Raw genomic sequence first — 23134 nt, forward strand, 5'->3', positions numbered from 1 at the left:
TTGTGTAGCAGTTCAAGGCGTCAAAGACAGAGGACCTGTGCTAAAGCATGAAGCTGAGAGGGTTTAAGTTGCAGAGACTGTCCAAAATATCTAGGATGATCTAGAGGTCAATGGATATGCTGCTATCGACTGGGTAACATGATGGTTAACAAATGTTACATGGTCGAAAGTATGGATGAAAGGTACTCCACTTACTATAAGTAGGTAGGCTATACATGACTTTTCCAACTGTGCCATACTACATGCATGATGACAACATATTGTGGTATATCATGAAGCTCATGAGAATGTAACCAGCTGTCTGGAGCACGTAGGACAACCCAACGGAGCAGTGCTGCCCAGTGGGGAGTGGAGACGCTGACTGCACCACGAGCCAAGGCCTGCAGCTTTAGGGAGAGTGGGGGAGCCGGGAGCTGGGTGCCCAAAGGTACGCTGTTGCTGCACCTCTTCCCCGGGTCTTACTCACTTGCTCAAGGAGCATTGATGGCGCACCTAAGTCTAAGCAGTGTTGCTGGACTCCTCTCTCCCTATCCCCTGCTGGCTTCGGAACTTCCCCAGAAGAATAAATGAGCCTCAATAGGTGGGCAAGAACAGTGAGGCCGGGCAGCAGCCCCTTCTGGAATTCTGCAGCCGGAGATACACCCGAGAATTGAGGAGGCAAGTGCTGAGTCCCTGCAGATGAAGGGACTGGGGGACAGTACACTGATTATGAGAGGTGAGTGTGGGTCCCACTGAGGGCTCCCAGTGATTCCTGAAGTAGAATAATTGACAGTATTGAACGGCACACAAACTATGGGGGCCTTCCCTAGCACCAAGACTGGTAGAGGGTTTGGCCAGCTGACATTCCTGGATGTGGGTGTAGCGGATGTGGCACAACCTCCTTTATTGTCCCTGAACTGGGGAACATACTGCTCACGAGTCATGCTGTGATGGCATAACAGAAACTGGTGAAGCCGTGGTGGGAGGCAATCACACCATTACTTGGGCTTGAGGAGCCTCAGGCTCACCAAAATAAACAACAATTGGCCCTGGGTGCCAGCAATTAACACCACTGGGGGAGGAAGCTACTCCTGGGGTGACTGGAGGGATTGTTCCTAGCCACCAACTGTTTGCGCGGAGAGAGCCTGAGGCAGAATCTGGGTTCCGCGATCTGAGGGACACCTGCTACAGCTACAATGCAGCCATTGTGGAGGGAGACACCTCTAGAGGGCTACACCCAGGCTTCTCCCTTGAAATTCTTATCCACTGCTGGGCAGACCCTGATAGTACCACTGCATCACTAGCCAAGGCCTGAAGCCTACAGCAGCTTTCTGGAAGTGAGTTTGCCATAGCCCCCAGAAATCATTGGGAAGTCTTCTAAAAGGAAAAACCAGAGGGCAACAGGGGAATGGTTAGGAGAAGCAAGTTAACTTTCCCAAGATGGTGACACACACATCACTGGGCCAGAGAGCAATGGAAACCTCACTCTCCAAGATATATTACAGGCTATCACTACCTCATGAGAAGTCTTGGAGGCAAAAATTGAATCATTGGCAACAGATATGGGAACACTGCAGGATAACCATCGCCGTTTAGCAGAACAAGTCACCATGACTGAGAAAGATTTCCCCTGACTTGGCTGATGTAACGGATAGGTTAGCTACCTTGGAAACTAAAGTCTGAATCTTGGACAGAAGAGCTGAGGATGCAGAAAACAGATCACGACGCAATAATATAAGAGTGATCGGGCTGCTGGAACAAGTGGCGGGGAAAGACATGGTAAAATACCTGGAAAGGTGACTCCACGAGGAGGTCACAGGGGAGAGCCCCTCCCCATTTTCCACTCTGGAAACAGAGCAAAGGGTGCCGGCACGGCCTCCACCGTCAGGAGCTTCCCCACCCCTGTGGTGACGAGACTGCTCCACAATAAAGACTGCACCTTCATCCTGAGTCAGGTGAGGAAGAAAGGGGAGCTTACCATTGAGAACAGCAAGATTCGAATCTTCCCGGACTTCTCTGGAGAAGTCCAGAAGCAGTGTTCCACATTCCAGAAGGCCACAAAAAAAAAACTTAGGCAGCTAGGTATCCCCTACGCGATGCTGTTCCTGGCCAACCTTCGAGTGGTAAGTGGTGGTGAAACAGTTTTTCCAGAACCCAGAAGAGGTAGGGAGTTGGACATACAACAACCAGCCAACCGGTCCAAGTCAGGAATCCTGCACAGGCTGACAATGCAGGCTCAGATGAAGACAACAGTCCTCCGCTGCCACTACGGCTGCCTCCTCTAGGGAAGAGGCACAACATGAACACCACATAGTGATGGAGGTGGTGACATCAATGAGTAGCAATGACACAAACGCCTTATTCCTGTTGGCTGAAGATGACCTGCATAACTCGGACGCTGACCAAGGGACTAGCGCCATTGGGGAATTGAACATTGCCTTACCAGTGATGATCTGGGGGACCTCCGACATCATCTGACTAAGCTGCCTTGCTGGTATAACTTAGAAATTAGGTACAAATGAATAAGAGCGTGCATATAGAGTACCACATGCTAAACAGGGCCTACCGAATTCCACGTGTAAAATTGATTTCAGCAGCTGGGTGGGGGTGGCTGGAAGGGAACAGTGAAGGCACTATGACCTACTGGCACACTGAAAGCAAGTACTACTGCAAGTGTTGAGACTTGTTTGACTATTTGGATGGGGGGCACATACCTGCTTGTCCTGGGGAGTGGGAGTTGGGATGAAAATTGTTGGCTGTTTATAGGAGATCACATCAGTCGTATGCCAAATGGGTCTGTACAACTGCTGGACACTGAGTTACTGCTGTTGGAGATGGGGGGGTGGGGGTGGGGCGCATTTGGGAGAGTTGCACGCCACTATGTGGCCACTACCATGAATTATAGATTCCTATGATGGAACATAAGGTGAATTCACACCATGACAAAACACTATAAAGTAGTTTACTATCTGAACAGGAGGGTGATACATGTAGCATTACTACAAGAAACACATCTCACAGCCAAGGAAGGGGCTGCATTGCCTAGAGGTTGGTGGGGGTCAGGCCTATTGCACCACCTATTCAGCCTTTGCAAGAGGCACTCTGATCTGGGTTACAGCAGGGTCCCCTTCCAGCATACGGTGGACCTCACTGACCCTGAGGGTAGATATGTGGTAGTGACAGCCCGCCTAAAGGGTCAAGATGTAGCACTGATTACCATAAATGCACCAATCGTGGACCAGGGCCCCCTACCTGGTGCAAACGTCTTTCATAGGGGGTGACTTTAATTGCATAGCAGACCCCCTTGCTTGACCGATAACACCCTCCACTACAAGCCACGACAATTCCCTGGGCGGCACAACACTTTGTGAACTGGAAGAAACAATGGGGCTTCACAGACTTGTGGCACCGCATGTACCCACAGTTGCAAGATTACTCCTTTTTCAATTTGCATGACCTTCATACACAACTGGATACCCTTCTTTGTACACCAGTTTGGTGCACCAAGTGGAATATTTGACCCGTAAAGTATCAGATCACAATCCGATACTCGTCCACCTGCGCTATGAGCACTTCAAAGCAAACATACCCACATGGCAGCTAAAACCTGAATCCTTTAAGTCCCTGGCATACTAAGAAGTGGTCAGGGAACACATTAGACATTATTTTGCAGAGAATTATGGCACAGCTTCCACACCCCTAGTCGGCTGGGATGCCTTTAAGGTGGTAATCAGAGTAAAGTGCGTAGCAGAATCACTGGGGGTTATGCATACTTTACTGGGAGAAGTTATAAGAGCTAAACAGACATTGAGGGAAAAGGAGAAATGTAGACCTGGGTGACAAGATATGCAGCAAACACTACTAGAAGCTAAGGAACCTGTAGCGAGTCAGGTAGAGAGGTTCCGCTGCTTTGAGTATAAGCAGGATATGATCCAGGCTCATGCTTGGGATAAAACGGGCTCCTTGCTGGCTTGGGCGGCTAATCCAACCAAATTGGGTTCAGTGATAGTAGAAGTGCATTCAGAAGCGGGCCATCGACTGCATAGACAGGAAGAGATAAATAGCAATTTTGTGCGCTACTATTCTGGCCTTTACAAAAGCATCACTAGGCATGACGGGGGCGCTACTCACTCTCATGACCCTCACACAAGAAGAGGCAGATAGACTAGGAAGAGAAATAACTATTCAGGCAATAAGGACGGCGATCAAGGGGATAGTGCCCAGCAAGACACCAGGGGCTGTCGGCCTCCCAGATGAATTTTATGCAACATTTGCCGCTGAGCTGGTCCCTAAATTAGTGGACCTCTAACAAGGCGGCAAAAGACATGGGCACTTTACCGACCACTGCTAGAGACGCATTAGTAATACCTTTTGGTGAATCTGGTGCAGAATTTGCGTCCAATTTCAACAACTTAACCCATCCCACAGGGGCAAATAATAAGAGATATGATGTTGTGTGTCTTACAGTTCACCCTCTTCAACTTGACCTGTACAAGCACAACTGTAGACCAATCAAATGCTGAGCTACTGTAAATGGTTCACTGACAAAGGGGGTGTCAGCTTTTTTTGTAATGACATACACTCTTTCACACAGTTAATTCTGTCTTTATCCACACCCAAAAAGGGAATCACTCTCCTGTTTTAATGCAGGAAGGAGATCAGCACTGACATGTCATTGTGTCTGGCAGCATCCAACAGATTCTATCAGATTAGCTCATCCCGATTTTTCTTTGCCTGTGCTATACCTTTATAGTAGGCGAGTCTAGATGTTCTGATCGCCCCCTGTGAATTGGACACAATAGCTTGCTTTAGTGCAAGTTTGGCCTTCGAACAGTCCTTATTAAACTATTCCCTATTTTTAGATGAGTGGTCAAATTGCTTAATGGGAATTTTCTTATAGAAAATATTCTGTAACTTGTGTGTCATTGTCTCATGGATGGTAAGAATTGGAATACTGGCAGCCTCATTTCCCTCATAATCGGTCAGAACATCAATAAAGCTGCATCTTGGGCAACTATCAGATACACTGAGGTAGATATGTGTGATTTAGGAAATTTAATTTGGATCATTTAAAACAAGTGATTTTAGCCAGTATTGCAAGGAGTTCGAGTGGGGCCGGCCATTCAGGTTTCATCAATTGACTATTTTACTTTCGGTTCCACTATTCAGCTTTTTATTTTTTTCCTGTACGGCCTGGGTAAATGAGTATATTTGTTTTCTTGTTTTCCCTAACATTAGTATCATATTAAGTGCCTGAAAGATTCAGTCGTTTAGTGCCTCTAAGGTGACCGTGCTGTTCTAGCCAATGAGCCATGAGTTATGAGTCAACTTACTGGGATGTTGGGCATTAGGTTAAGGCTGGTAAAATACTGCATTACTTTGTTATTGTATAGGACTTCTACCCCACCCAAAGGCAGCTTTGATGCATATGTTGTCTTGTTTTAAGTCTTCCTAATATCTTTTCCAGCAGTACTTCGCTGTGCTCATTAATCTCGAGTATGTGCTAAATGTGAGTTTGCTCTAAACGAGGCTTCTATCATTGTGACTCATCTAAATTCTTTCTTGATGAACCCAATTGGCTGAGTTCAGCCAGCCTGCAGCCCACTGCAGCTATGTTGCTATATAGCAAGTCTCAAAATTGACACTTGCTCCACGGTCAGTTATTTGTAGTTGTAATTTCTTAAGGGCGAGCCTGCTTCTGCCGGACCCCATAAATCATTTCAATCAGCAAGACATTGAGTTCACTGTATGTATCGCTACTATGTCATAACAATAAATTACACACATACTCTTTAAACCTGTTTAACTAATGTATATTTACTCATGGTTTTAATATATATGTGTATGTACATATGTGTGTGTATTCATGTATGTATGTATGTGTGTATATATATATGTTCGATGGCATGTGTAGCTGCAGATACACATGCTGTGCACATCCCGCCATCTGGTGTTGGGCTCGGAGTGTTACAAGTTGTTTTTCTTCGAAGAAGACTTTTCGAGTCACAAGACCGAGGGACTCCTCCCATTTCGACTCCATTGCGCATGGGCGTCGACTCCATCTTAGATTGTTTTTTTTCCACCATCGGGTTCGGACGTGTTCCTTTTCACTCCGTGTTTCGGGTTGGAAAGTTAGTTAGAATCTCGGAAAAAAACGTCTGTATTGTTTGCGTTCGGTATCGGGTTAGTTACAACAGATCGACACCGAATTTAGAAGAGTTACGGTGGCCCTTCGGGGTTTTTTCGATTCCCCGTCGGGGCCTGGTCGGCCCGGCCACGTGTGAATTCAAGGCTGATGGAACGGACCCCATTCCGCTTCTGTCCAAAATGCCATAACAAGTATCCGTATACGGATCAGCATCTGGTCTGTAACTTGTGCTTGTCCCCAGAGCACAAGGAAGATACTTGTGAGGCCTGTCGAGCGTTTCGGTCCAGAAAGACGTTAAGAGACCGAAGAGCCAGAAGACTGCAGATGGCGTTGACGCCGACAGAACAAGAGCGTTTCGAGGAAGAAGAGGAAGCTTTCTCTATCCAAGAGTCGGACTCGGAAGAGCTCGAGGCCGAAGAAACGCCGAAAACCGTGAGTAAGACGTCGAAACATAAGACTCACGAGAAGTCAACAAAAGCCCAGGGGACGCCACCGCCAACAGGCCATGGCTTAACCCAAACAAGCGGTGACCGAGCCAAGGCACCGAAAAAGGGCACGCTGGGGTCGAAGTCATCCGACTCCGGTCGAGATACCGCCACACAGCAATCTCGGACCCGAGACATCGGCTCTGAGAAATTTCGGCACCGTCACAGCGGCACCGAACAAATTCGGCATCGAGACACCACCACGCCGAAAATTACGAAGGTTTCTTCGGAGCCTAAAATAACCTCAGAAAAAGTTTCGGTTCCGAAACATCCAGCCTCGGAGCCGAAAACAGGTTCCTATACAGAGGAACAAGGATTGGCCTCCCAAATGAAAAAACATAGATTTGGAGAGGAACTTCAAGCTGTAGAGCCAGACTATACTCAAAGGAGGCTCCACATTCATCAAGACACAGGGAAGATAACCACTCTTCCTCCAATTAAAATAAAAAGAAAACTTGCCTTTCACGAAAAGGAGGAGCCGCCACAGGCAAAGGTGGCAAAGAAAACAACTCCACCACCTTCTCCACCACCATCAGTGCACACATCACCAGTAGCAACTCCTCCACTGATGCACTCCCCGACTCATACTACCATGAGTCAAGATGATCCCGATGCATGGGACCTTTACGATGCTCCAGTATCGGACAACAGCCCAGACTCGTACCCTACCAGGCCGTCCCCTCCTGAGGACAGTACATCTTACACACAGGTGATCGCAAGGGCAGCTGCTTTCCAAACGTCACCTTGCATTCAGAACCAATTGAGGATGACTTCTTGTTTAACACGCTAACCTCCACTCATAGCCAGTACCAAAGACTACCTATGCTCCCAGGAATGCTAAAACATTCAAAACAAATCTTTCAAGATCCTGTTAAAGGCCGAGCCATAACTCCAAGAGTGGAGAAAAAATACAAGCCACCGCCAAAAGATCCTGTTTATATTACAACGCAGTTAACTCCAGACTCAGTAGTTGTCGGGGCAGCTCGTAAGAGAGCAAACTCTCATACCTCGGGAGACGCACCACCTCCAGACAAAGAGTCGCAAATTTGATGCTGCGGGCAAAAGGGTTGCAGCACAAGCAGCAAACCAATGGCGCATTGCCAATTCACAAGCGCTTTTGGCAAGATATGACAGAGCTCACTGGGATGAGATGCAACATTTGATAGAACACTTACCCAAGGAGTTCCGAAAAAGAGCACAAGTGGTGGAAGAAGGACAAAGTATCTCTAATAATCAGATACGGTCTTCAATGGATGCAGCAGATACGGCTGCAAGGACAGTAAATACTGCAATAACAATAAGAAGGCACGCGTGGCTCCGCACGTCAGACTTCAAGCCAGAAATTCAACAAGCCGTGCTAAATATGCCATTTAATGAACAGCAGTTGTTTGGGCCGGAAGTCGACACTGCTATTCAGAAATTCAAGAAGGACACTGATACGGCAAAAGCCATGGGTGCACTCTACTCCCCGCAGAGCAGAGGCACCTTTCGCAAAACACCTTTTAGGGGAGGGTTTCGAGGACAACCTACAGAAACCACAACATCACAAACAAGGCCCACTTACCAAAGCCAATATCAGCGGGGAAGTTTTCGGGGGCAATATAGAGGGGGACAATTCCAAAGAGGTAGAGGAAAATTCCAAAGCCCCAAAAGTCCTCAAAATAAGCAGTGACTCACAAGTCACCCATCCCCATCACATAACACCTGTGGGGGGAAGATTAAGCCAATTTTACAAACATTGGGAGGAGATAACAACAGATACTTGGGTACTAGCAATTATCCAGTATGGTTATTGCATAGAATTTCGAGAATTCCCTCCAACAGTCCCACCGAAAACACACAGTATGTCGAAACAACATAAAAATCTTCTAGGATTAGAAGTTCAAGCATTGCTCCGAAAAGGGGCAATAGAATTAGTACCAAAACAAGAACTAAACACAGGAGTTTACTGACTGTACTTTCTAATACCCAAAAAAGACAAAACTCTAAGACCTATACTAGATCTCAGAATATTAAATACATGCATCAAATCAGACCACTTTCACATGGTTACATTACAAGAAGTAATCCCACTGCTCAAACAACAAGACTACATGACAACACTGGATCTAAAGGATGCATATTTCCATATACCAATACATCCTTCTCACAGAAAGTACCTAAGGTTTGTATTCCAAGGGATACATTACCAATTCAAAGTGTTGCCATTTGGAATAACAACTGCGCCAAGAGTTTTTACAAAATGTCTAGCAGTAGTAGCTGCACATATCAGAAGGCAGCAAATACATGTCTTCCCGTACCTAGACGATTGGTTAATCAAAACCAACACGCAAAAACAGTGTTCACGACACACAAATTACGTCATAGAAACCCTACACAAACTAGGTTTCTCAATCAATTACTCAAAGTCACACCTTCTGCCGTGTCAAACACAGCAATACCTAGGAGCAACAATCAACACAGTAAAAGGGATTGCCACTCCAAGTCCACAAAGAGTCCAAACATTCCAAAATGTAATACAAACCATGTATCCAAACCAGAAGATACAGGTCAAATTAGTCATGAAACTCCTAGGCATGATGTCCTCATGCATAGCCATTGTCCCAAACGCAAGGTTGCACATGCGGCCCTTACAACAGTGCCTAGCATCACAGTGGTCACAAGCACAGGGTCAACTTCTAGATCTGGTGTTGATAGACCGCCAAACATACATCTCGCTTCAATGGTGGAACAGTATAAATTTAAACCAAGGGCGGCCTTTTCAAGACCCAGTGCCACAATGCGTAACAACAGATGCATCCATGACAGGGTGGGGAGCACACCTCAATCAGCACAGCATCCAAGGACAATGGGACATTCAGCAAAAACAGTTTCATATAAACCACTTAGAACTGTTAGCGGTGTTTCTAGCTCTGAAAGCATTTCAAAACATAATAACCCACAAATACACTCTTGTCAAAACAGACAACATGACAACAATGTATTACCTAAACAAACAGGGAGGAACACACTCGATACAGTTGTGTCTCCTAACACAAAAAATATGGCATTGGGCGATTCACAACCACATTCGCCTAATAGCACAATTTATTCCAGGGATTCAGAATCAGTTAGCAGACAATCTCTCTCGGGATCACCAACAGATCCACGAATGGGAAATTCACCCCCAAATACTGAACACTTACTTCAAAATGTGGGGAACGCCACAAATAGATCTATTTGCAACAAAAGAAAACTAAAAATGACAAAACTTCGCATCCAGGTACCCACAACATCAGTCTCAGGGCAATGCACTATGGATGAACTGGTCAGGGATATTTGCGTACGCTTTTCCCCCTCTCCCACTTCTTCCATATCTAGTAAACAAGTTGAGTCAAAACAAACTCAAACTCATACTAATAGCACCAACATGGGCAAGGCAACCTTGGTACACAACACTACTAGACCTTTCAGTAGTACCTCATATCAAACTGCCAAACAGACCAGATCTGTTAACACAACACAAACAACAGATCAGACATCCAAATCCAGCATCGCTGAATCTAGCAATTTGGCTCCTGAAATCCTAGAATTCGGGCACTTAGACCTCACACAGGAATGTATGGAGGTCATAAAACAGGCTAGAAAACCTAACACTAGACACTGTTATGCAAATAAGTGGAAAAGATTTGTTTATTACTGCCATAATAATCAAATTCAACCTTTACACGCATCTGCAAAAGAGATAGTAGGATACTTACTATATTTGCAGAAATCTAAACTAGCTTTCTCTTCCATTAAAATACATCTTACGGCAATTTCAGCTTACCTGCAAATTACGCACTCAACTTCATTATTTAGGATACCAGTCATAAAAGCGTTTATGGAAGGCCTAAAGAGAATTATACCACCAAGAACACCACCAGTTCCTTCATGGAACCTCAACATTGTCTTAACACGACTCATGGGTCCACCTTTTGAGCCCATGCACTCTTGTGAAATGCAATACTTAACGTGGAAAGTTGCATTTTTAATTGCCATCACATCTCTAAGAAGAGTGAGTGAGATTCAAGCATTTACCATTCAAGAACCATTTATTCAAATACACAAAAATAAAATTGTTCTACGGACCAATCCCAAATTTTTACCAAAAGTAATCTCACCGTTCCACTTGAATCAAACGGTAGAATTACCAGTGTTCTTCCCACAGCCAGATTCTGTAGCTGAAAGAGCACTACATACATTAGACATCAAAAGAGCACTAATGTACTACATTGACAGAACAAAACTAATTCGAAAGACAAAACAACTATTTATCACCTTTCAAAAACCTCATACAGGAAATCCTATTTCAAAACAAGGCATTGCTAGATGGATAGTTAAGTGCATTCAAACCTGCTATCTTAAAGCTAAAAGAGAACTGCCTATTATACCGAAGGCACACTCGACCAGAAAGAAAGGTGCTACCATGGCCTTTCTGAGAAATATTCCAATGAACGAAATATGTAAGGCAGCAACATGGTCTACGCCTCATACATTTACCAAGCACTACTGTGTAGATGTGTTAACTGCACAACAGGCAACAGTAGGTCAAGCTGTACTAAGAACATTATTTCAAACTACTTCAACTCCTACTGGCTGAACCACCGCTTTTTGGGGAGATAACTGCTTATTAGTCTATGCACAGCATGTGTATCTGCAGCTACACATGCCATCGAACGGAAAATGTCACTTACCCAGTGTACATCTGTTCGTGGCATTAGTCGCTGCAGATTCACATGCGCCCACCCGCCTCCCCGGGAGCATGTAGCCGTTTAGAAGTAGATCTTAAACATTTGTACATTTGTAAATATATTACTTGAAACTTCATTATGTACATACGCATTCACTCCATTGCATGGGCACTATTACTAGCATACACAACTCCTACCTCACCCTCTGCGGGGAAAACAATCTAAGATGGAGTCGACGCCCATGCGCAATGGAATCGAAATGGGAGGAGTCCCTCGGTCTCGTGACTCGAAAAGACTTCTTCGAAGAAAAACAACTTGTAACACTCCGAGCCCAACACCAGATGGCGGGATGTGCACAGCATGTGAATCTGCAGCGACTAATGCCACGAACAGATGTACACTGGGTAAGTGACATTTTCCATATATATATATATATGTGTGTGCTATTCTATGCTTAACTTGTTCGTAGGTCATTGCGTAGCTCCTAGATAAGTTGTTATATTAGATACTTATGAATCCCTGCTCTCATTTTATATCACTTTGTCTACCCATCACCATATTTAATGTCTCTATCAATCTATCCTCCATTCCCACTCTGACTCATCCCAAATCCATTCTACTACTTTCATCTCCTAAATAAACCTGCCAAAGCTCTTCCCTTCTCTTCCACATCTAACTCACCCAAACCTCACTTTACTACCACGATCTCCCAAACAGCCCTACTAAATTCTCCCTCATTTCTCTCACCTTCAACTCATCCAAAACCCCTCCTGCTACTCTGATCTCCCTAACCCTTTCCACAGACTCTTCCCTACTCCATCCCCCCTTTACTCATCCCAAGCCTAAATCCTATTACCATAAATTCCCAATTAACACTTCTGGATTCTTCCCTCCTCCACCCCCTCCATTACCCAAGTCAATCCAACTAACACTCACATATCCGCGGCTCAAATGAAGCCATAATAATACTAAAACTGTACTCATATTTCCCTATACTAATCCACCACTAATTCCTTTTGGGTTCCGGAGTAGCGTGCTACTCGCCGAAATGCGCTTCGACGCCTCATCAGGGGTAGTAGGCGCTATATAAATACTATTACAATACAATACAATACTATTAAAGCCAAGTAAGCCAGTGCATGACTGCAGAGCCTAGAGACCCCTATCAATGCTTAATCTAGATTACAAGATCCTCAGTAGAATCTTACCCACCAAGCTCCTCCCCTTTAGGCCTGAATTGGTGCACCCTGACAAAGCGGGGTTCCCGCCCCCCCCAAAACATAGCAATTAATTTCTACCAGCTACTGGCGGTATAGGACACCTCCTACAACAGAGATGAGGCAGCAACATTTGCTGTGGACACTGAAAAGGCTTTTGATAGCTTAGAGTGGGCATTCCTGTATGAGGTCATGACCAAGATGGGACTGGGGGATTTACGACTTGTATACAAATACTACAACCAGGGTTAATATGAGACAAACCATCTCAGGGAGCTCCCAAGTGGAGAGAGGGATGAGGTAGGGCTGCCCATTATCACCCCTGTTGTTTGCCCTGCCCATGGAACAACTGGTACATCTGGCCAGGGAGGGCAACAGTAACAGGCAGCAGATAACATGGGGCTCCAAATAGGTATTCACTATCTTCCCATAGCTCTGTATGCAGATGATCTTGTGATCTTTCCCTGGAACAAGGCCTCAGATTTGGAGGGAGCTAAGGGCATGCAAGCTGAATTTGGTGTCCTGTTCGGCCTGTGGGTAAACTGTCAAAAATCTTGCTTGTTCCCACTGAGAGCCAATAGTGACCTCCCGGGGGAGTTGGGTAAGCTGCAATGGTAAACCCACTGCTGATCCTATCTGAGGACCAAAATTTACCATGACAGGCAAGATGTATTAGATGGGAATATGGGAAAAGCTATTAGATCAAATGAGGGCCTGCACTGAGTTCTGGTGCACAGTCCCACTTTTGATTGCAGGACGAGAAGCCATACTCCAGATGATTGTCCTCACAAGACTGTTGGATTTTTTTTCTCTGTCCTACCTATGTGGATTCCTAGAAAATGTTCAAGGAACTGGACGTCCTCATAACACGCATCTTATGGGGTGCAGGGTGAAGGAGGGTAGCCCTCAAGAAACTGCAACGCCCAACTGATGGTGGCATGTTGTATCGGAGTTCGAGTCCTTCAATCTAGCTGCACAACTCCAATAGTACAACCAATGGCTCGTGAGCGGACAGACCCCGGATGGGACAGTAGGACCCCCCACACTAAAGAGACTGATAAGGGTATTGCTGAGGGTGAGGGGCATCACAGGGTAAGAAACATGAATTTTGAGTAATGCGTTGCTGCTGGATCCGCTGCCTGCAGAAAACGCAAACGTGCATCCTGTATTCCAGCGGAACTACCCATGACTATAATGAAAACACTACCTCACTGTGGCAGCTGGGCGGGGATGACTGAATGGTTGGCAGTTAGGGCAATAAAAGTATGAGATCTGTTCAGGAGAGGTAAGCTCTTACCATTTGAAGATTTCTGTGCAGAGCTCGATCTCCCTCAGGACCACTTTTTGCTCCACAGAGCTATTATGGTGGCATTTCGTAAACATCGGGGAGACCAGACTAGCCAAACCGCAACCCCATGCTGCTGGTCAGTACTTGGTTCTATCAGCAGGAACGATTAAAGCAGTGACTTACCTCTATAGGGCACTACGAGGGGACATGCTTCAAACTCTGGATGCCCTAAAAGTGAGATGGGGGAGGACCTGGGAGTCCCCATACAAGATAACGACTGGGAAAACATATTAGATAGAATCCCAAAGATATTCCGTAATGCTGCTTTAAGCTGATTAACTACTTTATCCTGCAGGGCCTCTCTCACTCCAGGGCATATCAACAGATACCTCCATATGGTGGATGCAGCCTGCCTAAGGTGTGGAGAGATCGACCCAGAGCTTAAACACATGTTATGGGACTGCCCTTAACTAGGGGCTTACTGAGAAATGGTCTTTAAGGTTGTGATTGAGTGGGCCACTGCGTACTGGGCTGGTCGTCCCCCACAACCCCCCCTCCCACCCCAAGACAAAGGTATCTAGTGGATTTCGGGATCTAGCATTTGTCCTAGCAAAGAGGAAAATTGCTCGAAACTGGAAGGCACCAGGGGGACTCAGTATTGAGGCTTGAGGCAGGGAACTGAACAAATGGGCTAGCAATGAAGGTGAGGTGCCCTTTAGGGAAGCCAGAAGAGATCTGTGCCCATTAGACATTGTTTGGGTTTGGTAAGCCCTAGTGCACAGCTTAAAAGAACCAGAAGGTCAGTCCCAGGGATCATCGGCAGGGATACCGCCGGCCCCTACCCCCTAATTGCACAGATAACGTCGACTGAGGCCTGGTGACTATCAGGTGCCATTTTCTGACGCTCCTCACACAGCAGAAAGCTCATCTATGTACAATGAAGGAATGACTCCACAGAAATGGGTGAGGGAGGGAGACTTATAGTATGTTTCGGAGTGCTCAATAGTTTGTAATGAAACTAAGGGCCAGATGTATCAAAGGGTTTTACCCATTCTGTGTCTATGGGAAAATGTGTTGGTACATATGGCCCTAAGAGTGTTGGATAGGTGAGAAGCATCACAAAGGCTTAATTCAATGGCTAAGCCGAATTGTATCGATTCTAAAACCTTCAGTAAAATCTGTTTACAAAAAATGATTTTTAAAAGTATAGTAATTATGGGTAAAAATATATTTCAACAGCATGCATTTTAGTTTTAGTTTATTACTTTATGAAATGATAAAGTGTTCAACCTTAAAAGTGTAAACAATTGCTGTGAAAAAATGTATAACATTTACTCAGTCACAATGCTGCAAATCCTACCTGTCATGGAAGGTGCTTCTTTTCTATTCCCCTTCGAGTCCAGCGTGCCCTCATACGCTACTGTGACATCGTAAACTGCATCCAAATATTCCTGCGTTGAATCAATCGCAACGTGAGTGGCTTTTATGCGGGGTGTGAGCACATGCTTCAGGACGGCAAGCCCTGGAAATGAAATTATGATAGACAATGTGAGTGCGGAAAATAAAAATACAATTTGAAATCAATCATATTGCCTTAGAGTCAGTCACAAGACGACCCGCATACTGTGCCCTTTTTTTCAGTCTCTGAACAGATGTCTTTTAACAGCACTAGATTGTTAAACTGGTGTGATTATAGGCAGCCTGAGCCATTGGGAAATCAATTGCCATGCCGCAGGTGTAAACAACTAAGTATATTTACAAGGTAAATGTATCTAGTCCTGCTTATGGACACCCAACAAGCCCAAGCTCGTACACATATCATGGCGTTAACGATGTGCACGCGGGAATAAATACCAGTCACGCTAAGGACGTTTGGGGTGATCATGTTTGCCAAGGATGAAGTCAGCTTTATGGGGTCCCCACTGCTGTTGGTCTGCAGACGGATTCCAATGACCAACCTTTTGAGTATCTCTCCACTAACAGTCGGAGCGTAACTCGCTTCTATTATACTAGTACAAAGGTAATGCATGTGCATCTGTGCGTCATGTGGTACACCTCCATCCCTGCATGTGAAGGTGCGCTCATTAAAAAAGCAAACAGCCAATTGTTGTGGACTGACGGACCAATTCCCGAAGAGTTGTTCCGAGCGAATAGGTAGAGGGAACGAGACTATGAATTAAAAGAAACTGAGTCATCATTGAAGTTAGAGGCAAACAGGTTGCCGGCGACTCACTCAATCACTCTGGGAAGAAGCTTTAAGAGGCTAGTGTTGGCAGTACCAGTGTGAAGTAGCCCACGGAGATGGCCGGCATATGTACATGCCTGATGCCCGGAGAATGCCACCCGCCCCGCTTTAGCACTGGTGGAGTGTGCCCTGATACTCTATTTAGATGGACTTCAAACATAATGCAGCGTTGTTTGATGCATGAAATTATCCAGCAGGCAATGACAAACGTAGCAGCTGCTGCTCAGCTATACCACTGCCAACAAAATTCACAAAGTTAGTCTATCGAGTGCATATCCCTAGTTTTGTCGGATAGAAATATAAGGCATAGTTGCTGCCAAAATTGCATGTTCTCTCCAGTCAGAGAGGAAAAAAAACACAATGTATTTAAGATAGAATTCTGAGAGCAAGTTCGGTGTTCAAGAAGGTTCAGCCAGGAGAGCCACCCTGTCTCTATAAAACATTAAAAGGCGTCGAGAGGCAAAGGGCTTGCAGCTTGCTCATTGCAAAGGCCAAGAAAAGACCATGTTTCATGGAAGACGCTTTTAATCACAGGATGACATTGATTTTAGAGATCTGTGGGGCAGTCTGGCCTATTCTAGGCAGGGGTCCCAAGGGGTAGTGGGGTAGTGGCCTCATCTTATCAGAAAGACAGGTGCATTAGGTCCATGAGATGCCCACTTACAGCTTTGTTGGCCTTGCCCCTAGCTTGACCCAATAGGCCTCGATTGCCACGAGGTAGGGCTTGTAAAAGGCCACTAACTAACTGTTTTAGCCAGGTGATATGAAAAAGATATGGCACTGCCCACTGAATGTAATCAGATGCGTCTTCTCCAGCGCACATTGGCAGAATCTCAGCCATTTCCTCTTTTCCTTTGATCTGGAGGAGGACTTCTTGGCAGCAGTCAGGTTCTTTAATTTCAGCAATAGACATACTGAAAGGTCAGCGCAACAGGGACCACAAGCTCAAAGTGAGTGACAGAAGAAGATTAACATTTCCCCATTCCCACAAGGCCACATTTTTTTTTTTTTAACTGAAGGGAGTCACAGATGGACCCTCAGAAGTTGTTGCTGTGGGTCCAAGAAACTAAAGAAGTTAGGGCAAACCAGAGCTTCCAGGATGAAGAACTATTGCCTTTCCTTGACCTTCTGGACTGCCTTAGGTATTAAAGTTGCAGGGAGGGATGAGAAATATAAAAATGTCCGAGGAGAGGCCATCTCCTAGGTATCCTAATCCCCTGACCATCTAAGCAGCAAAGTAACTAATCCAGCTGTTCATAAGGGCTAAAATGTGCCTATGGGAGGATAACCTCAGATTTCGAAAACATGGATGAGGACTCCCTGCAGAATGTTCTCATGGATAGGTGGAGGTGCTTATCCACAAAGCCACTGCCAGCTGGAAGAACTGCAGGAATTGGATGCCCTTTGTTTCATTATATACAAGACTGCTTCAGTGTTGTCTATATGCATCAACGCATTCTGCATCTCATAGCCGATAGAAGGTAGTTCAATGCTAAGAACATGTTTATGTGCACAGATGTAAATTCTTTGTCACACACAAAATATGGCGATTTATGTGCACAGATGTAAATGCTTTGTCATACAAAGCATGGATGGAGATTTTCCCACAACTTGACCCCCACCTATACTCTAAGCAGTCAGTAGTAACTGCAAGCTGCAGTCAAGGCAGGCAGAAGGGCAACCCGTAAAGAGGCTTGGAAGCATGTGCATGCCATACCAACGTCAAAACAAGGATTGATGGATGGACTGGGATGAATTCTGACTGGCTGTCCAGTGGCTGGTTACAATTTTCTGCCAGATGTAGCTGCATGGAATTAATGTGCAGCCTGCCACAACATATCACCCTATGCATGGTGCCTTTAAGCCCAGAGGCCATTGGAACCACCAGTATGTCAGTTTCAAAGGTCATGAAGATAAGCACTGCTTGGGAAATTATTGGTATTCTTTCTGGAGGAGGGAACTCTTTGGTCAGCCTGCATTCCTGAAATGCCCCTATGAAATGAATGGTCTTTGAAGGAAATAAGGAGGAGTTTTGAAAATTCATTTAGAATCCAAGTTTGTAAAAGGGACAAAGGGTCACAGGTATGCCGGACTATGAATCCTCCATTTACAGCTCTGACGAGGCAGGCATCTAGGTTTGGAAGCAATGGGCCATCAGATGCTCCAGATAGGGCTCCACCAGGAACAAGCTCTTGGTAATGATCTGACTACGTTAACGGTAGTGTTGGACCTGGCACTCTCTGCAGGATCACCCCACACTTTCTGCCTTTTACCCTCCCCATTTTGCTGAATTCGTTTTTGTTGGCCTTAAGACTTTGTGCACTTTACCACTGCTCACCAGTGCTGAAGTGCTTGCACTCTCTCCCTAAAACATGGTTAAATTGTTTTATACCCAATATGGAATATTTATTTTGCTTGTATGTCCCCTGTAGAGTGATACACCATATACCAAGGGTCAGTTAATTAAATTCTACCAGTATACCTGCAGCATTTATTGTGCCACCCACCTAAGTAGCCCTCTAAAATTTGTCCCCGGCCGGTCACTGTATTCTGAATGTAGTATCACACTGCCATGTGGACTTGGCATTTAAACTCCCTTGTCAAGCTTTATACTCAGCTTTTACTACATATTAGTCACCCCTGAAGTAGGTCCTAGGTAGCCCATGGGACCGGGTGCTATGTAAGTAAAAGGCAGGACATATACTTATAAGTTTTACATGTCTCGTGGTGAAAATCTTTCAAATTTGTTTTTCACTACTGAGGTGTACCATTCCTATAGGATAACACTGGGGATTCCTTATTAACGTAATGAGTTGTAATTCCTAATTGATAGGGGGTAGATATTTCATGTTTGGTACCTATGGAATTGCAATCATAAACCCTCTTTGGGTTTTTCCATTATAATTTTGAAAAAGTCACTTTTAGAAAGTTGGCATTTTCCTCCCCTTTGTGCATCTCTTGGGTCACATGACTGGGTAAAAGGTGACCTGTTTCGTGAATACCTTCCAGTCACATAGTGGTGGGATAAGGTGTGCCTCAATGAGCCACCAATTGGCATGATGGGAGCAGATGGAGCTGAACACAGCCCCACTTGCACCTGGGAAGGCAGCATCCCGCCTCCACACAAAATGCTTAACAACCCATTATTGTCACTGCAGCCTGATTGGTTCCAGGGTAGGTGGAGGCAGGGAAGCCCATGGACTTCAAAGAACCTTTACAGAAGTTTCTCCCACCTTCTAGGAGAAGGGCACCTGGGTCTAAAAATAGGACCTTCAGATCTACTCTTTAGTTCACTACTGGACCTACAGAAGGACTCGGAGGACTGCCTGCTGCTGTGACCTGCAGTGTACTCTGCTCATACTGCTACTGTACCTGGAAGGACTATTCTGCTGCCTGGAATGTGCCTTGAACCATCAGAGGCCATCATTCCTGCAGTTAGGCTCTGTTTCTACGCCTGTGCCCAGGACTACCAGAAGTGACTCCAAAGGCTAGTTTGCTGGCCTCCTGTTCAGAGCCACAGGGACATAACAGGCTCCCACCATCTTGAACCCACACATGGACCCATCCTCAGTGAGTCCTGAACCCCAAAGAGGTTTCCATATACTGTTGGACTCTTGGTGCTAAAGGTGTTCTAGGCGCTAGTTTGAGCCTTAAACTTAAAAAAATCATAGCTCCAGTTCTACTGATTGCATTTTTGCCATTTTGGTGTCAATCTATAAAACATACTCTTTTTGAAAAATTGGTTTGGGATTTTTCTTGGATTGTGTTTTTACTTTATTATTGTTTGTGTGCTGCGTAAGTGCTTTACACATTGCCGTAAGTTAAGCCTGATTGCTTTTTGTGCCAAGCTACCCGGGGTTAAGCGCAGGTTAATTTAGTCACTTTTTGTGGTCAACCCTGCAAGGAATGGTACTTAACATATAACCTCCTCATCCATGTGTGAAGAATTTACTTTGCAGTATAAGGAGCTGTCATGACTAACAGATTGAGCAGCAGGATTAACAGACACATAGAAGAAACTTTCCTTGGTGACCATCACTTATTGTCAAACAACTTTCAGACAGGCTCACAAAATGCTTCTCCAAATATCATGCACATGAGAGATTATGAGGCTCTATATCCAGAGATGGCCTTTGTAGGTATCCTCTTACAGCTACAAAGCTCTCTCACCTTACATCATATCACAAGGTTCATTTTTCTCAAAATAAATGACTTAACAAGTATATATTAGTGGTTCACAGATCTCTCTGAGCTCGGGACTTTGACAACCATCCAGACAGCAGAACAGTGTAGCTCCGAGTTGAGCCACCCAAGGCCATCAGATCTGGTATTGTTAATTTCATTACTTCTTACCCAACAGAGCCATAACATAACATTGTCTTTCGTACAGGCCTACAAATATTGAAAATCTATAATGTTAAGGTACTAAACTGTGCTGACTATTGAAATACTTAAATCCTTATTACTGGCAACGACTCTGATGCTAATAAATTTGGCATGTGGGGATCCTTAAAAAAAAAAAACACTGTATATAATATATTGCCTGGCTTAATGGGTACGCTCTCAATATGATTTTCTAATTTGTGGATTTATGTAGTTTCACTTATTCTGCACTAAATTGCTTACAATAAAGCCTTCAAAAATAAATATGGATTTCTTGCATATGTGTGCGCGCTTGTGGCAAAAACGTGCCAGGGTTCTTAACAAGAAATAACTGAAAAAAAAAACACCCGTGGGGGCACATGGGTGCTCATGCACCCCACCACATCTTCAACCTCAGGAGAAAGAGGGTTGGTGATGAGCTCAAGTAAGTACTGAACATGTCCATCACCTCTGCCTCCTTCCCTGAGGAATAAAAACATGATGAAGTAAGGCCCCTCATGAAGAAACCATCCACTGACCCAGCAGAACCAAATAACTAATGGCTTATCTCCCTGCTCACCTTTCCAGTGAAGGTTTCTCGAGAAGGCAATCAACAAGCAACTCACCGAACACCTGGACCACAACAACCTCCTGGACCCCTCTCAATATGAATTCTGAGCCAACCACAGCACCTAGACAACCCTGACTGAAGCCACTGACAACATCAGGGCCTTCCGGGACCGTGGAAAAACAGCCCTCATCCCCCTGGACACGTCAGGTGCCTTCAACACTGTCTCCCATCACATCCTGATCAAAAGGCTCCACCACCTCGAAATCTAAGGAGATGCCCTCAAATTGATCACCTCATACATCACCGGAAGAACCCAGAGAATCCATCTCCCACTATTCACCACAGAACCCAAGAAGATAATTTGTGGCGCCCCCAAGGAATGTCCCTCAGTCCCCACCCTCTTCAACACATACACAGCCCTCCTCCACCATTGTCAGATCGCACTGACTCAACATCATCTCTTAAGCCTACAACACCCAGCTCATCCTCTCGCCACCTAAGCCATCTTCCACATATGTTTGATGAAAGTTGCAGACTGGATGAAGGACAACTGCCTCAAACTCAACTCCAACAAGATGGAAGTCCTCATCTTTGGAAACACCACCTTGCCATGGAACGACACATGGTGGCCTGCTGAACTTCCCCCATTTCCCGCCCGGATAGACAACTACTGCAAGCTTGGCATCATCTTGGAGAGCAAATTATGTATGAAGAAACAGGTAAACGCAGAGTCTCTCCCACTTGCTTCTGCACTCTATGCATGCTCCCAGTCAACATCAGAAGGACTGTCAAGCACACCCTCGTCACCAGCAGGCTGAACTACAGGAACACACTCTACAAAGGAATCACTGCACGCCTCCTGAAGAGACTACAGACAATACAAAACTCAGCGGCAAGACTCATCCTCGACCTCCTCAGATGGACCCACATTACACAGCACCTCAAAAAGCTACACTACCTGTGCATACAAAGCACTGCGCAATGAAGGATCAGCACACATCCAAAGCATGACCTTCCACCAGCCAACCAGACACCTATGATCCGCCACCTTCTCTTCCTCTCAGACACCCACCAGATCAGCGGAGGATGCTCCTTCTCACACCTGGTGGGCAGAGCTTGGAACAACCTTCCTCTGTACCTGTCTGTTCAAATTAACATATCAGTGCGAAGCAGCTAACAACCCCAGGACCTTGCGACCCTCACTGGTGACTTGCCAAGCTTTATAAATCCTGATTGATTGATTGATGCATGGGTGGTAACCTTGCTGGAATGATAAACTAAAACAAAAGGCATTCCAAAACCGCTAACTTTATGTACAGCAAACCCTACTGACTTAGACAATACTTATATTTAAGGGGGCTAAAACAGTGCTGATTTCTGGTCATTGTGATGGTCTCCTTGAAGACAAAAGACCCAAAAGTGCATCAATCCAGAAAAACAGCTTGCCATAAATTCACTGTTTTTACTAACATGAAAATTGATAAATCACTTTTTGCCCTTCAGTGCGCCAGTCCTGAAGTTAAAATAGGAAATAGAAGTTGGAATTTACACAAAACAGAAGAAAGCTGCGATCATTCATTTAGAACATGAAGGCAATGAGAACACAGAGGATACAGCTGGAGGCTGCATAAATTGTCAACTGTCAAGGCTTTTGAGAAAGAGTGCTAGCAGTGCAAACTCCTGAGGCCCTATTACAGATAGGGCACACTTTTCCTGTTTGCGCCATGGAACACCATTATGCAGGTGTGCCAGGTGCAAACAGGTCAAGTTTGACCTATTATGTTGAATGTGCTGCCCCTAGGGCAGCCACTGACTTGTGCTGCCCACAGGGCAGCACATTCAAGGGAAATACAGAACAGCTGTTTAAAAGCTGCTCCATGATTCTCTGTGCAGGAGGAAACCCGCCTTCACTTTTGGGAGGGGAAAGAGATCCCTTTGCAGGTGGACACAGTGAATGACTACATCTTCCTGCAAGAGAATGTCTAGGGGTCCATAAGATCCCACTTTCACACTCCCAGAGGGCTGCCTTTAGGAGGCACACTGAAAGTGCACCACCTTTTTATGGCACACTTTTAGTTTGCCGCCTACAGACATGTATGCCTCTGCGCCCAGGTTGGCAATACAGCT

General features: G+C 45.3%; 1 protein-coding gene across 1 annotated transcript in view; it reads right to left on the reverse strand.

Annotated features, from left to right (window-relative positions):
- Window positions 1–23134, reverse strand: part of AGPAT5 (1-acylglycerol-3-phosphate O-acyltransferase 5) — a 490329-nt gene that overhangs the window by 86734 nt on the left and 380461 nt on the right. The window contains exon 6 of the mRNA XM_069235809.1: window positions 15190–15351. Coding sequence (XP_069091910.1) covers window positions 15190–15351 — 162 coding nt within the window. The remainder of the gene's footprint in view (window positions 1–15189; window positions 15352–23134) is intronic.

This window comes from Pleurodeles waltl, chromosome 5 (assembly GCF_031143425.1).
Source record: "Pleurodeles waltl isolate 20211129_DDA chromosome 5, aPleWal1.hap1.20221129, whole genome shotgun sequence".
NCBI classification, from domain to species: domain Eukaryota; kingdom Metazoa; phylum Chordata; class Amphibia; order Caudata; family Salamandridae; genus Pleurodeles; species Pleurodeles waltl.